Source organism: Andrena cerasifolii, chromosome 3, assembly GCF_050908995.1.
Source record: "Andrena cerasifolii isolate SP2316 chromosome 3, iyAndCera1_principal, whole genome shotgun sequence".
NCBI lineage: Eukaryota > Metazoa > Arthropoda > Insecta > Hymenoptera > Andrenidae > Andrena > Andrena cerasifolii.
The window spans coordinates 13,867,930-13,891,432 of NC_135120.1; the positions used below are offsets into that span (position 1 = coordinate 13,867,930).

At 47.5% G+C, this 23,503-nt stretch overlaps 3 protein-coding genes across 18 annotated transcripts in view; 2 read left to right on the forward strand and 1 right to left on the reverse strand.

The window, feature by feature from the left end:
* LOC143366809 (NADH-cytochrome b5 reductase 3-like) overlaps window positions 1-23,503 on the reverse strand; it is a 48,941-nt gene that overhangs the window by 25,132 nt on the left and 306 nt on the right. For 3 of the 4 annotated variants that reach the window (XM_076808174.1, XM_076808173.1, XM_076808183.1), the window contains exon 2: window positions 201-283. The gene's annotated coding sequence lies outside the window, so the exon portion shown is untranslated. Of the gene's footprint in view, window positions 1-200; window positions 357-23,503 lie in introns of those variants that run through there. The other variant, XM_076808175.1, reaches the window with a different exon arrangement.
* Window positions 1,771-3,730, forward strand: LOC143366816 (U11/U12 small nuclear ribonucleoprotein 35 kDa protein). The gene is made up of 4 exons (XM_076808209.1): window positions 1,771-2,463; window positions 2,667-2,882; window positions 2,958-3,171; window positions 3,247-3,730. Exons 1-4 carry the CDS (start codon window positions 2,461-2,463, stop codon window positions 3,351-3,353), a joined length of 540 nt encoding a protein of 179 aa, XP_076664324.1. The 5' UTR covers window positions 1,771-2,460; the 3' UTR covers window positions 3,354-3,730.
* Tpnt (troponin T, skeletal muscle) lies at window positions 7,017-23,262 on the forward strand. Of its 13 annotated transcripts, none has more exons than XM_076808188.1 (15): window positions 7,634-7,684; window positions 9,612-9,657; window positions 10,856-10,886; window positions 12,457-12,477; window positions 14,858-14,875; window positions 18,069-18,099; window positions 18,204-18,308; window positions 18,412-18,508; window positions 18,589-18,625; window positions 18,705-18,810; window positions 18,908-19,126; window positions 19,197-19,289; window positions 19,367-19,447; window positions 19,789-19,867; window positions 22,537-23,262. In XM_076808188.1, exons 1-15 carry the CDS (start codon window positions 7,649-7,651, stop codon window positions 22,818-22,820), a joined length of 1,284 nt encoding a protein of 427 aa, XP_076664303.1. In that variant the 5' UTR covers window positions 7,634-7,648; the 3' UTR covers window positions 22,821-23,262. The 13 variants fall into 13 exon arrangements, with proteins under 13 accessions (XP_076664308.1, XP_076664311.1, XP_076664315.1 ...); XM_076808187.1 differs by lacking the exon at window positions 19,789-19,867 and adding an exon at window positions 20,793-20,871; XM_076808190.1 differs by lacking the exons at window positions 7,634-7,684; window positions 19,789-19,867 and adding exons at window positions 8,835-8,861; window positions 20,793-20,871.

The following is a 23,503-nucleotide window of genomic DNA, read 5'->3' on the forward strand; positions in this document are numbered from 1 at the left end:
ACACGAGCAAGCAAGCTCGCAAGCAAGCCGCTCGCTCGTGTATGGGGGCCTTAAAGATAACGATTGCCTGCATGTCTGCACGCTTAATACAGCAAGGACTCAAAGCACGTACACAAAGGAATCTTCTGTTAAATATTTAACAGTGAAATGGTCCACCTTGTTTAGAAGCGATATTAGTTAAAGATGCTTAGAAGTGTTACCCGTTATTCTGCTCCAGGAACAGACCAACCGCGGGCCAACTCTTGGAGCACCGCTGGCTGGAGGTGGCTCTGGATAACCCGATCTGTAAAGTTCGATTAAAACGTTATGTCATCAAGAAGAGATGGGTTAAAGCGGTTAACACCATACTGGCGTTAAAGCGAATGGGCGCCCATCTGGATTTAGAATTAGTTTGATACTCTGTCCTCAGCTAGTAAGTTAATACCTAGGCTAGACGCGTGACGAGTACATTAATGTAAAATATAACGCGGCGGTACAGCGAACATTCGAAGAACTACCTTCTTTCGCTATGACGCGACAATTGAAACACGCATACCTCTTGATGGAATCGATGCGAAAGATCTCCCTGATAATTCCTCTTTCAATCAGACGAAATTTACAATCCAACCCGTTCCGAGTTATAAACGTCGAGGCACGAATGCAGTGCCCCGGCTCATGTATACGATTATACGCAACAGTATTATGAAATTGGCACTGACGAGGCCTGAGACTATGTCGATGTAAACGTCCATTGGAAATTCTGTAATAATAATGAGTACTTAGGTATAGTGTGATGTTAGAGAAGTAAAAACTAGAGTTTAGTATGAATTCACTGTAGAATGATTTGCATAGTTAGATATATAATGTAATTAGCTAGAGCTGTTGACGCGATTGAAGAGAAACGCGTCGAGCTATGTTATAAATCGTTAACCCGCAGTGATAATCCCTATATTTTTCATATTTACTCTGAGAAATACTCCGCAGACGTTACTTCTTGTCGTTACACTCGATTAACCAAAATTCTACTTTATAGTCTCCATTATCGGACGTATGAAAAATATAAATAACGATGGCGCGCTCTGGCAGCGCGCGATTACGTTACGTGTTACGTGGCGCTCGAGAAATACGATAATTCGAAATAAATCTCCCTAAAAGCGAAGTTGATAGAATAAATAAATCACGGTATATGTAAAGGAGCGTACATGAAACAATTTTGTAAATAAATGTAATTTTAATAATTTCTCCGACAGCCTCCATTTATTTGCCGATCAAGCTGAATTCTCTTCAGATTTTAATGCATAGTTTTAGAAGTTTTAAAACTCCGAACGAAACGGCTCCCCTTCCTTTCTGTCTTTTTTCGCCATTTACCCGAACAATCGCATCTGCGCCCGTGGCCAATTTATAACCCAACATTCCTGATACGCGCAGAGGCAACGCATTCGTCTTCAGCTATCCGACGCCAATAAATGCTGAAAGGTCGACATTGACGCCATCGTCGGCGAAATATACGCGCTCGGATCCGAGATTCTTGAAGCGGCGCGGTATCGTGGATTTACGGGCCTCCCGCGCGATAGGAATTCGTATTATGTAAATACGCGCATGTAACGCGCCAGTCGTGCCTTTAAATAAAGTCTTCTACAGTGTCGTGCAGAACACGAAACCGCGCGATGTTGTGTATTATATTAATAGCTATAGTTCCACCTGTTGTCTGACTTCTCCCGTTTCTAACCGCGTCCGTTCCTCTTCTATCTAGGCAAGGACGCAGAGTGGCCCAGCTGCAGCTAGATTCCAAAATTGGTTGAAATAATAATTCCCCGCCGCATTCCCTAACCTATACACGCGAGAAAATAAGATCTCCCTCTGTTTATTAAAACAAAAAGAACAGCTTACGAGGAATTGCTGATCAATCTGATATTTAGCATTTTTATTTAGAATATGCGAACACCACTTCGTGGTTTAATAATAGTAGCGCGGCTCACGCGAACATGTAGCAGGTCATATTATTTTTACGTTATGTCACACGTGCACATAAATCTGTCGGCACGATCTCTCGTAAAAATAAAAATCCCGCCGGATACGATTATTTCTTTTACAACACTTTAAAAAAAGGACGGTGAGTGTTGTTTCATATCGTCAATTGGATCTGTTACATTTTCAATGCGTGTACCTTTCTGACACTAAAGCTACGAAGTCTTTCTGCTTTGCAATTGGGACGATTTGGTCACGGAACTTCGTGACATCGTGCTCGCTTTTCAAATTGCTTTCGCAATACTGTCTGAAGATGGCAGCATCGTGTAACGCAAAGTTGCTTTGCTTGCGTTTTCGACTTAAGTCGTATCGATAACGTCGTATCACTGTTTCTACGTTTTTTTCAAAATTGTTTGTCAATAATACTTACAAATGAAATTCTAGTAAAAGTGTGCGATCGTAGTTCGATGACAATCATTGTTAGCTGGAACTATTTGAACTTTCATTTTTACAATGGTAAGCAAAGAACGACGATTTGTAAGAAAAATAGAAGCAATATTGTGGATGTGTGAGAGGAGTTTGAAATATAAAGTAATAATTTTGTATTGACTCAACCCTTGGTTACATATTCATCCAATTTCAAAGGTTATGTTCGTAAGCCATTTCTTAGAGTTCTGCGAAGGTACTTTATAATGAAATTCATTGTGCTTCGCTTTTAGACGGATCCGTTGCAGCACTGGAGTCCGTATGCCAAGGAGTACGATCCTCTTAAAGCTGGCAGTATAGATGGTACCGACACAGAGCCGCACGATAAAGCTGTTAGTCGTGCGATGCAGGCGCATTTTGAGCCACCTCGTTCACTGAAATCAAAGCCAGAAAGAACGCTGTACGTGGCTAGATTTGGTCCAAAAGTTACTAAATACGATTTAAAGGAGGTACACATTTAGAGCTTTCACAGTCTCAGCACAATTCTGCCCATTTACACACACTTTAAACATTAATAAGTTCAGTTCTTTTGTAGGTACGGGGATGTTCTGTCGGTGAAAGTTATAGTTGACATTGTAACCGGTCTACCTCAAGGTTACGGGTTTGTGGAAATGAGAAGCGAAGATGACGCTAGGAGAGCGGTTAGACGCTCCGTCGATGCGACTCTAAAGGGGTGCAGAATTTTTGTTGACTACGAGTGTGGGCGTAGCATGAAAGGCTGGAAGCCAAGAAGACTTGGTAAGTTCGATAGTATTCTGAGTTGAACGTGACTTTATACGAATATAGAATTCATAATTTGTTGTAATGTTTTAGGTGGTGGTTTTGGTGGCAAAAAGGAGTCGGGTCAGCTTAGGTTTGGTGGGAAAGATAGGCCTTTCAAGAAACCGATTGTACCTAACATTATAAGACATCATAATTAAAGTAATTTCACTAATTAACAGAAGTTGACGAAAGTCCTACTTTGCTACAACTAACGAGCAAAATGAAACACTTTGAAATCTCCTATCAATAACGTTACAGCTGTACTTGTTGATAAGTTTACCCATATAATATTTTCATTTTGACTTCGATCCAATACAAATACCCGAGAATCGTATTACTTGCGTGTCCTCCGAGCGCATTAGGCACAACTGTTTACGCGTTATGAAACGTAGGGCTATTACTGAATTTTTATTTCTGACTCGAAGAAACAATAATGCAAGAAGGCGCTTTTTTTTTAAAAAAATCACTATTATAAATATCATAGTAATTTATCAACGTCAGTGTTTTAAGATACAATAAATTTTTTAAAGTCGAATGGAATGCTTATTAATTCTTACGAGCTTAATATTTTTAGCTCTTTCTTTCCCCTATCCTATATCCGAAGCCTCTTGATACATGACCTCCAAGTTTCGCGTCACTGATGTGCAGAAAAGTCTACTTATTTTTTTTTTTAGCATTGCATAAATCGTGGCCGGTGCCAAAATCCCTCGGGGATTTATATCGCTGTATTCGTTTTCTAAAATTACAGAACATCGATGCTGAGGAAGATATTTATTCACAGCTAGTCAGGCTGCGTCGATGAAAAAGGAATCGGAAAAATCAGCGACGATAGATTTCCAATGACGATTATGCCCCTCCGAGGAAGCTCGCTAACTCAGAATCGATTCAAGCCATTCAAGATCACATGTCCTGCGCATTCAGAAATCCAGTTAACCATTCAGACCGCTCGACCCGAAATTAATTAACGCATTAGCGTTATAACCGATTTAATTTCATTAAACGAACACGTAGTCGATTCCGTGCCGCAGCGGAATTAAAACGCTCCCTGATCGGATCGTGGTATTATCCAACGTCGATCCAGCTGCGAAATTACCGAGCATTGTTCAAGAGTTGGAAGTTAAGGGGAGGTTGAATTACGTGAGCGTAAAAGTGCACGTTCGGAGTTGCCGAAGAGCGATTACCCTGCAATCATGAGAGAACGCGGAGGTGAGGTTTTTGAGGCGGTGTGAGCGGACGTGGCCGGCGTCGTGGAACTTTATACCGGAGCGTCGGGACGCCCTCTCCCCGGCGCGGCCCCCTCCATATAAGGAGCCGCCTCGTGGCTCGACGCCGACCACGCGGCCGAGGATTTCAGCTTCAAGGCTGCCTCTGATAAGGTAGCCTCCTTCCTCGATGTCCCTCTCTCGTTCTACCTCCTCCACCTTCGCCAAGGTCTCGCAGGGCCAACCCACATTCGTTTATCGCGGCTCCTATTTCGTCGGCTCCGCGGCCGCTGCTCCCGTTTCCACAACACACAACGCCTGTGCCCGTCGTGCTTTTTTTATTCACGGACACAGCTGCCCCGAGTAGCAGCAACCTCCTACTCGGGGACCACTCGTCACGATTGCACGGGGATTTCCTCGTGCGAAGAGCCCCTCGCAACCCTTACCCTTGGATCCTTCAAACAAGTGATTCACCGACGACACACTCACCCTTAGCCACTCGCCCCATCCGTCAGCAGCTAATTCTCATCTCTTCTAGGGTGACGAGGTCTGTGGTAACGGTTACCGTTGAAACGGAAGATCTGTCGAAGTGAACCAACGAGATACTTGGGACATGTGCAGCGCTGTCAGCTCTAGAAATAGTGTTAAGACAGTGCGCCTCGCGTGAGAAGGATCGGATGCCTAGAGCGATCAGAGTACTCGCGAATATTGCTGTTTGTCCGTACAATCCAAGTACTACCTACCGTCTACCTAATCACGCGGAGTGTCCTCGGTGGATTTGATTAAAGTAGCCGCTACTGGTAGGTTTTCTGCTGTCATTGTTGGAGGGTAAATGTATTCGGTGCCGCGTTGGACGCGCGAGCAGCGAGCTGTCTACCAGTGGCGAACTCAAATACGAAATGGCTGCGAGGCAGATATAATGTAGCTATATCAGCGTCGGAAATAGCTTCTTGCCCGACGGAAAAATTCGCCTTTCCCTTTTGTTCTTGCATATCGAATTTTAGAAACGCCAGGCGACGTAACTCCGCTTCGCGCTATTTTTGATACCAGAACAGTCTATTTATGAATGAGTCAGCCGTACATCCCGCAGAATTTTATGGCAAATGCAAGGCATATCTGGGATTCCGCCCTTACGGCCTATTCGAGAGACCCGAGGCTGCTTATCGCGGATAAGTCGGGCGGATATCTCGCGGAGTTCATTTGAAAATATAGGTGCTACACCCCCCCTCAACCCCCTCGAGAAGCGGGCGAGGATATTATACGAAAATGAAAGGAGAAAAAGCCCGGAGATGGAAGAATTTACCACTTTCGCGTCCCGCGATATAAATAGCCATCCGCTGAATGACAATTCGCGAAACGTTTTACAAATTCGCCGCAATTTCCCGGCCCCCGTTCCTCGGCGTGGCCATAATTACCGGCTCGAGACTTCCTGCCCGACCATTAAAAATACACCTCCATTTTCTCCTTTCCTCAGCGCTGGCGGAATCTCGCCGGAAGGCAGGTAAAAAGGAAATGCGAAAAGGTTACGCGAGTGGTTGGTACACTTTCGAATAAGCTGCTATTTCTAAATGGCTAAAATTACGCTCGGTACTCCGCTTTGCTTGCCCTCGGAGCTCTTATCGTCCAGTAGGGGAATTTGGTTCGAAGCATTCGCGGTCTCGGGACTTTTCACATTTTCCACCGCTGAGTGTAGGAAACAATGGGGATCCCTGAAGGCTGGATGAAACCTCGATGAAAATATCTTATAAAACACTTGAGCTAGGAACGTGGCGAGGGTACGCGTGAAAGAGTAAATGGAGGAAGCGTTAACGATACCCACATTGTGTATAAAACACCAAAAATGTCGACGCGTCAGCTGTGAGGCGAGCCAGACGCGAATACAGGGTTGCGTGAAACTTAATAGCTCCTAAGAGGATCCAAGGCGATTCAATTGTACGGACTATATGATCCAAGTACACCAATTAACTGCTACTAATTAAAGCCGCTGCGATTCATTGAACCGTTAAGCAAGTTACTCGGGATTCGGGAGCATCCACCTGTTCCTTCATCGCGGAGCAAGTTCCCGAAGTGGGAGTAATCTAAAGGGCGTTGGAAGATAGATACACCTACGAACTTCCTCTAAGCTGCGAAATAGTTAAGGCCAATTAACCGAAGCTTACGATCCTCGGGAAGGAGAAACTCCATTGCGGGTACCGCAATTCTCCCGATCGTTACTTTGACAATACTATAGATTTACGGCAACCCAAAGGATTCTTATAATCAGATTTAATTGCGACGTCGCGGTGACGGGTAACGGGGATTTTTACTGTAACCACTGAATTGATTAGACCAACGACAGGTTGCTCTGTATGACTCACTGCGCGGAACAGCGAGCGAAGGTATTGAAAATCCGCCGATCCGTACCAATTTGTCTCGAATCGATGATTCGTGTCGGACATGAGGTCCGCGGGGGCGGAACAGGCGAAAGGGGTCCACGGTAGAGCGGGCGGTCCACACGGGATCTAAGAAGGGACGAAAATAGTAGCGTGCCAGGATCGTATCACGCTCGCGGCCCCACGGACGCGTATCTGCCGTCTATTAATAGCAGGACGAAAGGGAGCGATCGACTCGGCCGAATCCCGAGTAGGCATCGTTCACCGAGTCTTGGTGCTGTCCAGAATCCGCCCGCAGGACTTCAGAGCCGCTCGAGCTGTCGCGGACTCCACATTCCACCAGCAAAAGCTCTTCGTGCGTGCCTGTTGGAAGCATCTGTTGCTCGGCTGGTGCCCCGAGGCGAACCCTCATACCACACATTACACACTCTCCCACCCACCCACACGTCCACACACATTGCCACACATTGACACCGTTCGAGTGTAAGTTCCTACTATTTTTCATTGTGTTCAACGTTGCGACATTGCCGTTCCACCTTCCGTAACGTATCGGTTGATTAGTGATACCTCTGAGTCGCGGCTCTCTGTCCGAACGGTGGTGTACCAGAAACGTTCCCCGTACGAGTTCGATTAGTGAGCGAATCTAGCGATGCGTCGTCAGTGCGAGCGCCGCAGAGAGGATCGCTCGTCTTCGTTGCCGTTCTCGTGACAGAGCATTGCCCGGTCCCGAGTATACCGAGCGGGGAGCAACGGGAAAGGAGCCCGAAGCAAGTGTGAAAGTGAAACGTCCGTAAAGAATCGGATACGCTTGTACATCGACGTCCCGTGGAGGGTGGGGAGATCAACCCGCCGCGGCCCGTGGATCGAACGTTCCCGAGGATGATCGATGCTACCTTGGATCGCAGGGGTGAACAGGTTTGGAAGTGGTGCTAAAGCGTCGTGCAAATCGCCGTTGACGACCGAAGGATTCGGCTAGCGAGGGATCTACGAGCGCCCCCGACCAGCCGGAGTCCGAACGCGAGCGGTGTCCGACCATGCAACGACTTAATCTACTGAAACGCAGGGAGATCGGTCTCGACGTCTCGGGCTGATCTCGCGGCGAAACTTCGGATCTCGGGAGGGAAAGTTCGCGCAAGGGATCGGACGAATATCCGCGAGGGCGGGGGAAAGCTCGAACAATGTACAGGAAACTTGTCGAGGCTGTGCAGGAGTTTGGCTCCCGTTGTTCGGGACGTCTTTCGCGGTGCGTTCCCGCGCCTGACAGGGACGTTCGTGTGACGCGCTTAATCGGCCCGGAAATTTACGCTCGGAAAATTGAGGACGACTTTGTTAACGCGAATGGCTTTTAGTTTAATAGCGCCGGCGAGGAGCGACGAGGACAAGTATTCGATGTTTGGCGCGTTTAACGAGTGCGCGAAGGGAATCGGTGAGGCGGCGTCGTTTCCAGAAGTTCGTAAGCGCTTGGGGGTACTTTGGAGTTGCTTCCCGACGAGTTCGAACGTTTCTCTCCGTAGCAATGATTGTTACGAGCACTTTCTTTTTATGGTGATATCTTATATCCGCAATTTCTGAGGATGTACAAGTACTTCGGTTCGAATTTAACGCTCGAGTAACCGGGCAGGGGGAGGGGACGAAATTGCTTCCATTTCCCAAATATGGCGGGTCAGTGGGTACCGATATAGAAACGAATCGCGTTGGCGCCGTGATAACTATAAACGCACGTCCAATATCCCGTTTCGAGACATTCTAGGCTGACGTGCAGAATTATGTAATGTTGTTCCTGTTCGTGTGCAATGTCATACTATACGGCATTACGCACCGCGGCGAGCAGTTCGTGGGAATTGAAGCTCGGTGGAGGATATCTGGATTCTTCGAATTCCGGTTGATTCGGCGCTTCGACGAATCGATTTGTGATACACGAATCGACGGAAACTCACGATGTTCGGATGGCAACAGGGGTCTCCCCTGGTACCATGGTAGATGGAATCGATGAAAGAAAAGAGAGAACTTGGTCCGAATCGAGCGAGAGAAGTGTTATCCAACTCGATGGTTAATTTCTTCGGGAGGACAGCGAAGCTCGATGACGACGATGGTAACGGCAACGAAGACGGGTTCGAGGAGGAGGTGGAGGGACTGCCATAGAGAGTGAGGGAGGCGAAAGAGAGAAAAAAGGGAGAGAGAGAGCGAGCGATAGAGTCGCTTCTCTAAAATTAGAGCGACGAAGAAGAGAAGGGGATGGCTCCTTATAGAGCTTGCGACGTCGAGCTTGCGGCCAGGGTTAGCAAACTGGCACTCTCTTTCTCGTCTCAGAATATCAGATTACCTTTGCACCAGTGCATCGTCTCGCCCCTTCGACTTCCTTTCTTTTCCAGCTCTTCTTCTTTCTGGCGCCCGCAAGGTTCGATTTATGCTCGGCAACCACCGCCCTGGCCCTCTCTTCTCTCTTTCTCCGCCGTTCCCTCAATTCCCTCTCGCCTTTCCCGGCTTGTTTATTCAAAATTCCCCGTGAGAGGTGCTCGGACCGTCGCGCGTGCCAAGCGAAGGGGACGATACGGATTGCTCCGCGCTCGGATTTATCAGATTTCTTTTTCGGGACTCTGCTCGCGAGTGCGTCGCTGTTCTTCTCACCCGCGAACGTAGGAGGAGAACCGTCGGGTCCTCCCCGCCCTCGGGCCCCGTATAAATCGAAAGATCGCACCTGCACGTAGGCGATTCGGTTCGTCCTTTCCGCTTCGTCGGCGTGAAATCGTGACCGGGACGCAAGGATCGGTGTGAAACGACGTTAGAAGGTAACCGATAAGGGGCTGGTCGTGCTAATCAGTGATCCGTTTGCCTGTTGCAGCACCTTAACCACCCGCAAACATGTCGGACGACGAGGACCAATACTCGTAAGTATTGAAACTGGCCACAAGAAATGGCGAAGGATAATGGACTCGAACCTCGACATTCCCTGGCGCTTGAGCCGCTCGAATATTGAGATTTAATCCTCGAACGTGGCCGATTTCGTCGATAGAATGGAAGCGACCAGTGAAATAGGATCGCGGCTTCCGATAAAGCGGCTACGAGGCTGCGTGTTACGTAAGAGGGGCTCCCACGTGCGCGGGACAGGGGCTGAAAAATGATCGTAGCCGGGCGGTGAAATATCCATGAAATCGGAGCCACGGAGAGCGCCCTCGCGGCAGGGAATGTCGGAGATATTTCAGCGAAGCGTAACTTTTAAGTAAGAGATAGTAACGGTAGCCCAACGAAGCGTCGAAAGAAGTATGTCGTCGATAGATCACGCCCAGTGTTTCTTAGCGGCGATTTTCAGGGTAGCGAGAATCGCAGATTTCTAGTTACTTTGCTCGATGCGATCTCTATCGGATCGCCACATAAGTCGAGGATAAACGAGATCCCGTGTTGATCGTTGTCACGCTAGGAACGATATCCAAGAGAAACGAATAGCCTCCACGTAAGATCAGAAAGAAATCACCGTAATTATCATCCCCGATCGTGACCCTTCCCTGTTATTCGATCAGCTGTTATCGATTATACATTCAGCCCCACGACACACCCCAACCCCTACACTGTCGATTTTGCTGTGAAAGTAACACCCCCTCCCTGGTGCCCACGTGTATTTGCCTGGATCGAATCGTAGTTATTGCACGATACCCTGATTAAATCGCTCCCTAAAATTGCCAAGAGAGTTGATTACGGCTGCAAACGCTGCGCGCACCAACGATGATTCATCTGGGTAGATCGACTTGGATCCATATTCAGTAAGGTGGACGGATGGGTCCGAAAATGTCGCGACAGATCAAGAGCCGCATAGATTATTATACTCTACGTTCCACTGTTTTTTCCAATTCGAAAGCTGTGCAAGGTAAATGTAGCTGAATACGATGATCTTGGAGGGAAACAGTTTTAGTGTGCGATTAAATGGAAAGCACCCCGTGAGAACGCCAATTTGCCCCAAAGCCCATAGACCCCTCTATTCTTGTGTTCGTTTCTTTTTTTTTTCACGTTTGTTCAATAGCCCCCGCCCCCCTGTATACCACCTGTGCCCCGTTCACTAACCGATTTTGTTTTCCGTTTTCTGTTTTGCAGCAGCGAGGAGGAGGTGGTCGAGGAAACGTAAGTGTTGCCCTGGCATATCCCCGATTCCCGTCGTGATACATTCCCAAAGATATTTCTAACGTCCACGTTCTCTCGTTTTCTCATTCCAGGAAGTAAGTTCCGGAGGCGTGTCTGCGTATAGACGTCTGCTACTACTGCGCAGAGTCAACCGCGGGATCTTTTAGCTCTCGTTTTTTCCCCCTCCACCGATCTCAGTCTTCTAGACTCTAGGCTCCTTTTGAGCAGCGCCCCGTAGTCGATCGGAGCTAGCTTGCTCCCCGTGTCGTTTCGCGCACGACCGCTTTGGTTTCCAATTTGAAAAACAGACGCCCCCTTTTAGAGAAATTAGGATTCCCAACCATCACTTCTGCCCTTCGAGAGAGATCGCTCTTCCGTTCCGTCCGCTCCGGAGTACTAGCTGGACCAATCCCCTAGCCGCAGACTTCGCGTCGTTTATTTGCGAGCCTAGCCGTTCGAATTTAGCGTATCGTTACGTTTACTGTCACCGACTCGAGTTACCGTCCCACGCGTTACACGCTTGTGCAACTTCGCGATCACGGGCGCACGACTCGGAGCATCGAACACTGCGCTCGTTCGCCTAATACGAACCCGGTTAGAATTAGAACGGACGCGCTTCTTTTCACAGAAATAGGATATGCGCTGGGCGCTGTCCTCGCGGCACCCTCGAGTATCCAGCTTGCACGCTTTTCAAAGAGAATACACTCTTAATCCCCGAAGTAGCTGGTAACGCGATACGCGGTGATGCTCGAACGCGATAAGAAGACTTTTCACGCGAGCAAAGACTCTCGTAGCCGTTTTGAAGACGTTTTTTTAAGACCGCGAAGGGGAGCTTAGTGACGCGAATCCTGAAGAATTACGTTTAGCGCCCTACCTAGAGCGATCTCTCCCGAAGAACCGTTAAGATTAGAACAGTCGTGCTTCCCTCGCGAAAATAGAGCAGACGAATGACACCGTGTCTACGAATGTCTAGCCGCATAGTAATTCAACGGTGTCGCACGGTAATTCGGCCAGAGCTCCCGTCTCCGGGCTGAAATTACAGTCGGGATGTCTTTAAGCGTGTCGTTCGTTTGCGCAAAACACAGCAGACCACGATTCAACATTTTCTTCCGGCCGGACGGTCCCGCATCGTCGCGCGAAGACGATTTAACAGGCAGCGGAGCAAAATATTGAGTCGTCCCGAGCGAAACGAACCGCCGAGAAATATCGCCGTCGACGGTGGCCGAAACGAGACTAAAACGAAACGATCCCGATGGCAATCGCGTCGCCATTCTTCGCGGCGAGGCGGCATTTCTCGGCGATTCGAGGGGTGGAAGTGTAATTATCGATTGGCGGCCGATCCGTCGGCCGCCCGATAATAGAATCAAACCGGCTGGCCATTTTCTCTGACTTTGGTTTATGATCTCCGTTTCTCTTTTTTTTTGTCTATCTCTCTCTCTCCACCCTCCTACGCCTGAATCTCCACATACAATACACAAAAAAAAACCAACCAACCAACCAATCAAAAAAACCACCAATCACCATCGACCAAACGACGAACGCGCGGCGCGTATCGAAAAATCCGAAAATCGAAGGCACACCGAGAGGAAGATCGAGTAAGTTTTTCCCCGACAACAAAAAAAAACAAACAAAAAACGAATTGTAAAAATCGCCTGTTCGCAGTGTTCTTTTTCTTTCTCTATTTCTTTTTCTCGCTCTGTTTAATCGCCTAACCGTTGTACTGTCTTGTATCGATAAATATTGATTGTTCAAAGTATACATCCTGTACGCCCGCTATTTCGCTCTTAAATCTCTGTCTCTCACCGGTCGCTGTTCACGCAATGTATTCTTTCTCTTTTGTACAAACAATTAATTTCTATTTGTGAGACGTTCGCATTGTTTTCCTCTATCTCTCTCTTTCTCTCTATCTCTCTCTCTCTCTCTCTCTCTATCTCGCTGCCCACTTCTCTCTCTCTCTCTCTCCCCTTTCCCCCGTCTCTCTTTCTTTCTTTCCCTGTCTCGCTACATCGTTTTTAGTCCGTAGTCATCGTCCTCTCTGTCGAGACACTCCGTTTTCTTTCCTCCAGCAAGTTATATCGTCTCTCCTCCACAATCGCCATCGCTGGTTCTTTCTGGAGCGGCACTTCCGTTCTGTCCCCTGCCCCATTCTGCTGCCCCAGAGGCGAGCGTTGTACATAGGCCGCGGCTAATTTCCGGCAATTCGCGCGGAGAGAAAGATTTTTTTTGCCGCGAGACAATTTCGCGCGATCGGTCCGACGGACGACTCGCGGCGCAGGGGCGGCGAGGATCGCTCCGGAGCTCGTCCCACCCCCTCGACCACCCTTTTTCAGCGGCCTGGTCCCGAGGTTTTTTTTTTTTTTTTAATTTCACGGCAGATCCGCGAGAATCGCTTTCTCGCCCGGCTAGATGGATTTTTCGAGTCAAACTTCTACAGTAATCTGATATCGTTGGACCCCGTACACGGGCTCAGCATCCTGACAATGAAGAATCACTTCTTCCACTTTAGAGGCGGAACGCGTCGCGCCGGCGTCCACCCTCTCTTTCTTCGCCCGTTTTTTTTCCTCGCCGGCACTTAAAAATATTGTCCGCGGAGCACGGTGACGCGTAGGGCGCGTCCCGAGTTCTCCCTTTAGATTGTTTTTCCCCAGCTTTTTCGAACGCGTCGGATCACCGACGGCACAGGCTTGCGTTCATGCGCGTCATGTTTTTCACCCCCTACCCCAACCCCCACACCCCCTTTTTAAAAAGGAACTCCTCTTTTTTTGTCCTTTGACTTTTTAATGTTGCTGGCGTGAATATTTTTGAAATCCTTGCCGATCGATGACTCGATGGTTGGGAAGTTAATATTAGCGCGATGAAAGGAAAAGGGAAGCGACGAGGGCTGATTTTGTTACGCGCGCACTCGCTCGTACACCTTTCTACTTCTGACGTCAATCTCCTGTTGGTCCGTCCGCTGTTATTCATGATTCTGTTGTTTTTCTTTACCTTTTTTTTTCTCTTCTTTTTTTTGGTGCTGTGTCGCTGTTGTTGTGTCGATGGTTAAACAAATACGTCTATCGCTGCCACCCTGTCCCGTCTGATACACGTCCATGTACACGCCTCAGGTGTCCCTCGCTATACAGTGTGATCCTTGGTCGTTTCGAACGGGACAGAGGCACACCTGCACGCGGTCACGCGTCTTCTCAGCGAAACGCAGACGATGGTAAAGTAATCGGTGATTCCAAGTCGCGCTTCCTCGCGATTAAGCAGTGATATCTCTCTCCTCTCGGCCTCATTCGCCGATGCGTACGATCGCTTAGACATCAAAGCTCCGTTTCTTCTTTGCTCCCTGATTTTCCATTTCTTCGACTTTCATCGACAACGAATCACCGTTACTTTCCGATCGATCCGAGGGAATGCCGCCCACCATCACACACCACAACACCTAACTATCTCTCTCTCTCTATCTCTCTCTCTCTGTCTCTTTGCGCATTATCTCTGTCGCATAATCGTCGTACTTTTTCTCGCATTCCGTGCCGGGCGACTGGGAAATGTTTCGCGAGGAAGCTATATATAGGTGTGATCTCAGGATCCTCGAGACGAAAGTGACGGTAGGCTGCCTGTTCTCCACTTTTACGTCGTCTATAAAAAGCCAATCGAGATGCCCGCGAGCACGCGAGCATCGCTCCCTGTTCCGCCTGTGGGCAAAACTTTTCTAACGATCGGTCGTAAAGAAGGAGAGAAAAAAAAAAAATAGGACGAACGGAAGGGTATAAAAGGGGATGGAACAGCGGCAGGCCGTCGTCGATTCTAGCGATGCTTTCTTTCGTCCGATCGATGGACACTGGATTTAATCCCGTAAACGGGAGGGATAACGAAACCGCGAAAGGCGAGCTCGATCGTACGATACCGCGGCTTTGTGCAGTCCCACGTTAAAAAGACACCAAAGACATTTGTCACTTGTTATTAATGTACCTTTCCTTTCTTTTTTTGTAGGGGTAGGGCGTCCCAAAAGTAAGTTGAATCTCTCGAGGTGTTTACACGTCAATAATACTTTCCTCTTCTTCTTCGGCCGCTCTCACACACTACCCCCCCGCCCCCTAAAGTCCGCGCTTTCTTTCGAATTTTTGGCGGGAACGAGACCCCCCGATGAGCGACAAACATTCCTCGCGCTATTATTGAAAGTGAATAGCGCTTCTGACCCGCCGGGTATCGGGAAGAAGGTGGGACGTTTTCGAAGTAATCCTTTCAAACTCAATCGCTCCACCACCACCTAAGACTTTCCACGTCTAATTGTTCGGAGAGGGTGCCACAGTTTCAGGCTCGTTCGAAAGCCAGAGAATTTCTGTGGGTATAATTTCTGCCCGAGGTCCTTGACCGTGTAACACGAGCAATTAAAACGGGACGGTGCATAATCGCGCGGGAATTTATGCGCGACAAGGTTGTTTAGTCGAAAAGTTTTAAAGGCTTTTGACCGTATTATACGGGCCGCAGTTGCATAAGGGGTTGTGTGCAACTAACTATAACTTGCGTCGACTGGACCGTTGCCAAACGTTTCATAAATATGTGTACGATAACGTAATGCGGTTTATTCTTATACCGAAGCCTCGGTGTCCGTTTGAGACGCTCCGCGTTCTAAAGAGATGCAATCCGATTAATGAGTACACTGTGTTCGATGGAAACGCGAGACCATCGAAGCTCCGATGCCAATCTGATCAAGGGGGTTGACAGTCGCGACCTCTAGAGAGAAGAATTTATAAAATCGAGGGGACGTTTATTCTCTGTTTCTAGGTCAAGGAATTTCTTTGCAGATACAGCGAGCTATCCACCCTTTTTGTAAATTTCAATATCTCGAAATTCCATTTGTATCATTACTCGTGTTCCCTGAAACACCGATTGTTGCACCTCGAGATTCCTTTCGAACGTACTGTGTTTCTTTGTGCCCGCAAGTCTTACTTAACCGCACAATCGACGTCTCGATCCAGCCAAAAACCTTGAAACAAGTCTAATAATTCGTGATCAGTGCTCGAAGCAACCACCCCCGCCCCAAAGCTCATGTTTCTCTCTGTCTCTTTCACCCCCACCCCGTTCTCGTGTTTTTTACGTTTTGTCTCTCTATCTCTGTCTCTCTGTCTACATCTGATTAATCACGAATTAACGGCTCTGTACATAATTCCGTGTGCCACGTGCACGTACGCGTAATCCGTTGTAAAAACGCATCGACGAGTCCATCCACGTTTTCGTTGATTTCGTTTTCAGCCAACCAGTTGGTGTCGTGTTTCGTGTTTATTTTTTCTTGTGTCCTGCGTTCCCAGGAGTCGTTTTTGTTTTTCTCCCTGCCAATTTCGTGCCCTTCGTCCACCCCCCCCCCCCCAGAACCCACCCAACCCCCACCAACCTCGTCTTTGTCACGTTCTGTTGTTAACGATGTTGACCTTGCGCCATAATCAATCGACCCGCAGCAATAATCGCCCACCAGCCAATTCTCCTCTGATTTTCGGTCTCGTTTGTCGCAGTAAGATCGGCTAAAGCGTTAGGGGAGGTCACTGAGTTCTTCGTGGAACCGCGGATTTCGAGCTTCTCGTTCAACACAATCCGCCGGAAACGGTCCCAATCGTAAATTAACTTCTATTTTAATTAATTACGTTGCAATTTTTAATCGGAGGCGCTGAATTTTGGTAAATTTAGCTTCCGAGGTTTCTCGCGTTCAATTGAATCCCCCCGGCTACGAGGAGGGATCTCGCGATTAATAGTTCGGGAAGTATTTATGCTGATACGTGATTGCGCGGGGGAGGCTCAGTGATCTTCCGAGATGACACGATCGTCCGGAACCTCAACTCTCATGTAAACTGGCCAGCTCCTTGGCTTTCGACTGTTGCTTTCTTTCTCACGGCGTTGTGGATATTAATTGACATTAAGAATGACGACAGCGGCGACTGTGTGTTGCTTGCGCTCGATTTGGGAGAGCAGAAGAAAATGTCTGACGAGAAGAAGAGTGAGTGCTGGATCAGTGTGCTCCATTTTTATCCCGCTTCTCCTTCATCATCAATCTATTTTTTTTTTCTTTTTTAATAGCGTGAAGGATCGTGTGACTCGGTAAAGTTCAATTCATTTATATCGCTTGATACTCGGGTATTTTGTAAATTGTCGATAATACATTGCAGCGCTTTTAAAAGAATTTCGAAGCTGTTATTGGATCGCAGTATTTGTCGCCCCAATTTCGTTTCAGACACGACTATTCTTGTTCTCGTTGTACGCTGACCAGTTTTGTCGGATTTTCTCTTCGAACCTGCTAAAACGCTTCTGTACAAATGCTTAATCGCTTGTTCACGAGCGGCTTTTTTTCCGTATTATTTTTCTCAAACTAAACCCTAAACGAGCGTCCCCCATCGATCCCCACGATCCAAGAGTCGGGCAGCCACCCATATATTGCCGCCACGGAATCATCGTTAAAATTAGAGATCCTTAGCCCAACGTCACCCTGTATTCGATCCACCTGATGCAATTTCTATCGCTAATTCGATTTTTGAAGAGCGTCCAAATTTCTGATAAACTAAATTCATCAAAAGAATCTTTACTTTTTTCTCGTTTCGACGTACAATATACCACCATTACCTACGTTTCAAAAACATTTAGCTGCACTGAATCAGCGAAAAGATTCTCAGCCCCTCGGTTCACCACGAACTTGATCCTCTTTTCTCGCAATTTCATTAAACGCGCCTACCCAAGAGGCAAGTCGAGATTAAAATTCAAACGACCGCGAAATCCTCCGCGAAAGCCTTCATATTCCGAAACTCGTTAAAGTCTGCCCGCCTCCGCGCGCCACCGCACCCTCCCCCCAAGTACAAGTATTCTTCAGTTTTCTTTTTTTCACGCTGCGCGCCTAATTATCTTCTGTCCACGCGCTTCGTACAAAACTGTACTCTCTGTCTGTCCGTACGTCCGTCCGTTTGCGTGTGTCTGGCTGCGTGTGGTGAGACGAAAGTGAGCAAACGGGGATGCAAAAGGGCGGGGATCAGGGAGACGTGCAGACGAAAGAAAGAGTTATTCGCCACGAGAGAGAATGGATGGGGGTGTAATAAATAATGGAAAGTGGAACGCGAGAGTGGCGTAACGGAGTTCTGGAGGATCTCTACGAGATCCCTCCGGAGGACGAGCGGCAGCAACTAAAGAGAGTTACTTTTGTTTTCGCTCCGGCCTACATCAGGGACTCTGGGGAGAATCCCGAGTTTATGAAGGTGAGGATAGATCCCGCGGATCTCGTAGACACACGATATTCGCCGCTGATTCTGCATGCACGCGTATTTACGCTCTATCTGTTTGGTTTGTTGGGCGGCCACAGAGGCAGGAACAGAAGAGAAGCGACTTAGACGAACAGCTCAAGGAATACATCGCAGAATGGCGGAAGCAGAGGGCCAAAGAGGAGGAGGAGCTGAAGAGATTGAAGGTTCGTATCCGCGGGACGGGATCACCCTCTACTCGACGGTGGATTTCATGGATCCGGCGTGAATCCCTCATTGATTATTTGCTTTATCTGCCGCGCCACATAGGAGAAGCAAGCCAAGCGCAAGATCACTCGCGCGGACGAGGAGAAGAGATTGGCCCAGAAAAAGAAGGAGGAGGAAGAGCGTCGTCAACGCGAAATCGGTATGTCATGAGCTCTGTATCTTCCGCTATCGAGGCTGTGCCCGAGAATTATGGCTCTCAACGTTCTTTGATATTTACAGAGGAGAAGAAGCAACGTGACATCGAGGAGAAGAGAAGGTACGTTCGCCTCCGTTCGCCCGGTGTCTTGTGCTTTGTGTTTAAACGGTGAGATTTATGTAGAAAATGGTTTACGCAGGCGTCTCGAAGAGTCAGAAAAGAAACGCCAAGCTATGATGCAAGCGATGAAGGATCAGGCAAGCAAGAAAGGCCCCAATTTCACCATCACCAGGAAAGATCTGGCGGTTAGTATCGATCGGCGACGCGGTTGAATCGCCACCAAGCGTGCCCGCGAGCCACGTTCGTTTCCGAGTTACTAACGCGTTCCCGGGCTCGGTACAGGGACAACTTACGTCGGCGCAAGTGGAGCGCAACAAGACGAAAGAACAGCTCGAAGAGGAGAAGAAAATCTCGCTGAGCATCCGCATCAAACCATTGGAAATCGATAACCTGTCCATCGAGAAGCTCCGATCCAAGGCCAACGAACTCTGGGACACCATAGTCAAGCTGGAGACCGAGAAATACGATCTTGAAGAGCGACAGAAACGCCAGGACTATGACGTCAGTGCCGTAACTGTAGCTAAATAATAATTAGAGACCTCGTTGGGCAACGATCTATGTTCTGTTCCAGCTTAAAGAATTAAAGGAACGTCAGAAGCAGCAGTTGAGGCACAAGGCCTTGAAGAAAGGTCTCGATCCCGAAGCCCTCACCGGCAAGTACCCTGTAAGTGAATCGGCAGAATGATCGTCGGGATCAGGCCAATACCTTCGACGCTGTAAAACGACTTTTCTCTGTTACAGCCCAAGATCCAAGTCGCCTCCAAATACGAACGTCGCGTGGATACCAGGTCCTACGACGACAAGAAGAAGCTGTTCGAGGGTGTAAGTATACTTGTCCTCTGATTAAATCAGTCGCTCATTCTTCGATTCGGCCGACCCAAACGTACTTGTATAATTAATCGAAAACGTGGATGCATAGGCATTACGATGGAGTCAAAATTCATGCATTACACTCGCTGTAGTAGGATTGCTTTCGAAGAAAGAGATCTGTTGTAATAATAATTATCACGGAGGCGGAGATATGTTTGTCAGAGACGTGAAAAATTCCTTGCAAAGTAAGAGGGGGGGACAAAATAGAAAAGAATAAGCGACGTAGCTGGTTAGGCAGCAGTACTTGTAGAAAGGCGAGTGATCATCAGTGAAGAATGTCGATTGAATCGCAGGGCTATGACACGCTTTTAGCAGAGTACAACGAGAAACTGTGGAAACAGAAAACAGAACAGTTCATGAAGCGCAACAAAAGTGAGTCTTCTCGAGCACACTCTCTATATCTCTATGTGTCTCTGTATCTCTCTGTGTATCTCTCTCTCTCTCTCCCACTGTTACTGTATCACCCCCCCCCCGTTTGCTTGCGTTGCTGGTTGAAACCTCCCCTTTTGCCCACCCACGCCCTAAGATCGTTACGACGATCGTGTTTCTAATTCTCGTTGGATCCGTGTTAGTACTAAATAGTGGAGCCAGAACACAATGGAGGCCACCGAAAGTGTGCCGTGCCCAGGGCTTTGTTTTGTCCATAAAGCACAGTAATTACGCTCTGGCCTCTGATATTCGTCGTAATTCATTACCGTAACAAAGGCGAATACAATGCTCGCGGATACCTCTACACTATTTAGGGCAGAGCTTCGAGCCACAGACATATGATTCCACTTATTGCGAATCCACTTCATTCGCGACTTCACGATCCCATGTATTATTTTTTACCACGTCTTTGAAGCGATCGGCAATGATGGACCCACGCGCGCTAAATCGACACGATCTTCGAATATACACCCGCACACTTTCGTTACGAGACATCGTCACACCTCGACATCACTGTCAAGTGACTAACGTCCACTCTGCGTAACAAGGGAGTAGGTACCTACAAAGATTTGTGTTACAAGAGCCCGTCATTAACAAGAATAGTGAGACAAGCTAACGGGTGTTTGGTTGATCGTGGTATGTTCACCCCTTATCGTCCAATCGATTCGTTAGCCGGAAAAGGTGACGAAGCTCCGGCGGAATACGCTGAATGGATTATGGAATAGGATCGATTTCTTTTTTCTCCGTGGCCCTTCAACCCCCTCGAGGACAGATTAGCACGCCATTGTCTCGAATACCGATGGTCCAGGCGAGTGCCCCCCGTGTGACGATGTATCCTAGCATGCCATTTTGTCCGTTGCTGTTTCAGGGTCTGACCGAACAGCAGAAGGAAGTCATAGAGAAGCAGTGGACCCAGCAGAAGGAACAATTCCTTGGTCGCCAGAAGAGTACGTATTCTAGAATCAATTTCGAGCAGACGCATATATGAAAATGGTAGATTCGTGGTGTTTGGAATATTTAGGGTCCCTGCGGGTTTCAAAAGAGAAGCTGCGGAATGTTTAGCAGCTCGTGCGGCTCGAGCAGCAACGTACCGTGCTCCCATTGTAAATACAATGAAGAATTTTCTCCGTTCAACAGGTTGAAAGTAGTTTCAGTCGTTTGTCGACGGATAGCACGTCGGTAACTGTGCGCAAAGCCGCGAAAAGAGTTCCGTTCTTTCTCGCCAGTTTATTATCTGACCGTGTAGCATCGTATGCGTTTGCTCGAGACGCGGGTCTCGGAGCCCGGATCGTCCAGAACGTTTTCTGGAAACTGGGTGAAACTGTAACGGCCGCAGAGAAGTATACTTTCGCGGGCACCGAAGGCACGCCCGTCCGATGGAAAGCGGGCGAAAAGTTTTCGCCACAGTTCGTTATTCATAGCGAGGCCAGCGTTTCGCGAATTCCCTACGTTTCGCATCCCGCGCTTCCCTTTCATCCGTGAATGATAAATGTCAATTGAAGCGCAACGACTGTTTCGTTACGCTTGTAGAATCCGAGATCACGAGGTCGCGGCTCTGACGAATGGGGTTCGCACTAGGGCTGGGACTATTTGTCGAATTTTTCGGTATTCGAATAATTCAGTTGCTCTATTATTTGGCGAATATAATTCGAATATCCAAGTATTCGAATACTATTCGAATATTTAAGTATTCAAATACTGATGTATTCGAATAATTAAGTATTCAAATACTGATGTATTCGAATAATATGGTGTGAATTATAAATCAAGTTCTTTAGGTTCATTTGTCTGGGTGAAATCTTGTAAGCTAATTTTGACCCACTTCACACCATACTATTCGAATACATTAGTGTTCGAATACTGATGTATTCGAATAATAACATTCGAATACTGATGTATTTGAATAATAACATTTGAATACTGATGTATTCGAATAATAACATTTGAATACTGATGTATTCGAATAATAACATTCGAATACTCAAATATTCGAAGTTTATTCGTAGCATTCGAATACTCAAATATTCGAAGTTTATTCGTAGCATTCGAATACTCAAATATTCGAAGTTTTTTCGTAGCATTCGAATACTCAAATATTCGAAGTTTTTTCGTAGCATTCGAATACTCAAATATTCGAATAGTCCCAGCCCTAGTTCGCACGAAATTGGGGGGTGAAACGTAGGGATCGACGAGCGTTGGTAATTTTCAGAACATTTGGACTTGGATATTAAATTTCCCTTTGGTGTTGTACTTTGGGAAAGTGGCACGGGATCAAAGGGAAAGAATTGTTCTTTGGAGGATTTGGTAACTGTGATCCATCAGGGTTGTAATTTGGTTGCAAGCCATTGAAATTTTAACGAAACTCATTAATCGAGTCAGGAACGTAATACTTATTTGTGGCATTAGTCGGTATTTACTATTAACTTATCAATACTCATCGAGTTCAGCCCCGATTCCTTTAAAAAAAACGCTGGTGCAGCTAGGTCTACCTCGCGATAAGAAAATGTCTAAGATATCCTCGCTTCCATCGTACGATATATAGCCAAGACAGTAAAAGCCTCATTAAGAATCGATGGCCCGTAATAATTTAACACGTTTCTTTCCGAAAACAGCGAAGTTGCCGAAGTGGTTCGGCGAGAGGCCAGGCAAGAAACCTGGAGACCCCGAGTCCCCGGAGGGCGAGGAAGACGTGAAGGCTGCGGCTGAGGACGAGGAGTTGGAGGAGCCACAATTCGAAGAAGAGGAAGAAGAGGAGGAGGAGGAGGAGGAGGAGGAAGAGGGAGGAGAAGGAAAGGACAAGGACGAGGGCGAGGAGGAGGAAGAGGAGGAGGAGGAGGAAGAGGAGGAGGAAGAGGAGGAGGAGGAAGAGGAGGAGGAGGAGGAAGAGGAGGAATAAACAGCTCTTCTGGAGAACCGATACCTAACCGCAAATTCAAACGATCGATCATCAAGCAATCTCGAAACATCCTTCGAACCGACGAATATAGTCGTGGCGGCAGTAGAGGCAACAATGGCGCGACATTGTCCCAGAATCTCGTGGTTATAGGTGGCTTTTCGTTTCGTGCCTTACGCGACACCGAAACAGTCACGAGAGGACGACGCGGGAAGACGAGAGAAGTCCGCGCGCTGTATCACACCGCGACCAACCTAACCTGTAATGCCGTGGATTCCGGCGAGATAAAACACGCTGTTACCACTTCCCAGCTGTTCTACTACTACTACTTCTCCTACTACTATTGTTCTACTATTACTTCTATTGCTACTATAATTATTATTATTATATTGTACAAAATACACGCACACACAATTATTAAAATAAAACGGTTTATCGTATAAAAGTCCTGGCAGGAATCTTCCCCCGTCCCTGGGCGCAACCCCGGTTCTTTAATCGCGAGGGTGCATTTAATATTTACGAACTTGATGAAAACAGTCCCGACTTTGGATCGAGATTTTTTCGCCGTAATCTCGTTGGCGATCGATACGTACTTAAATCGTGTAAATTTGCAAAAGATAATATCGATGGGGGGTGTTATTTTTTAATCTGTCGTTCGAGGGGAGGTTCAAATATTTGGCGCCACT

Excerpts from the sequence above, each read along its gene's own strand:
- LOC143366816 (XM_076808209.1), top strand. Across the intron at positions 2,883-2,957 it reads CTAAATACGATTTAAAGGAG|TTCTTTTGTAGGTACGGGGA; the intron begins GTACACATTTAG and ends TAATAAGTTCAG. Across the intron at positions 3,172-3,246 it reads CTGGAAGCCAAGAAGACTTG|GTGGTGGTTTTGGTGGCAAA; the intron begins GTAAGTTCGATA and ends GTAATGTTTTAG.
- Tpnt (XM_076808188.1), top strand. The coding sequence starts at position 7,649 with ATGATCGATGCTACCTTGGATCGCAGGGGTGAACAG. Across the intron at positions 19,127-19,196 it reads AGAAACGCCAGGACTATGAC|CTTAAAGAATTAAAGGAACG; the intron begins GTCAGTGCCGTA and ends GTTCTGTTCCAG. Across the intron at positions 19,290-19,366 it reads CCCTCACCGGCAAGTACCCT|CCCAAGATCCAAGTCGCCTC; the intron begins GTAAGTGAATCG and ends TCTCTGTTACAG.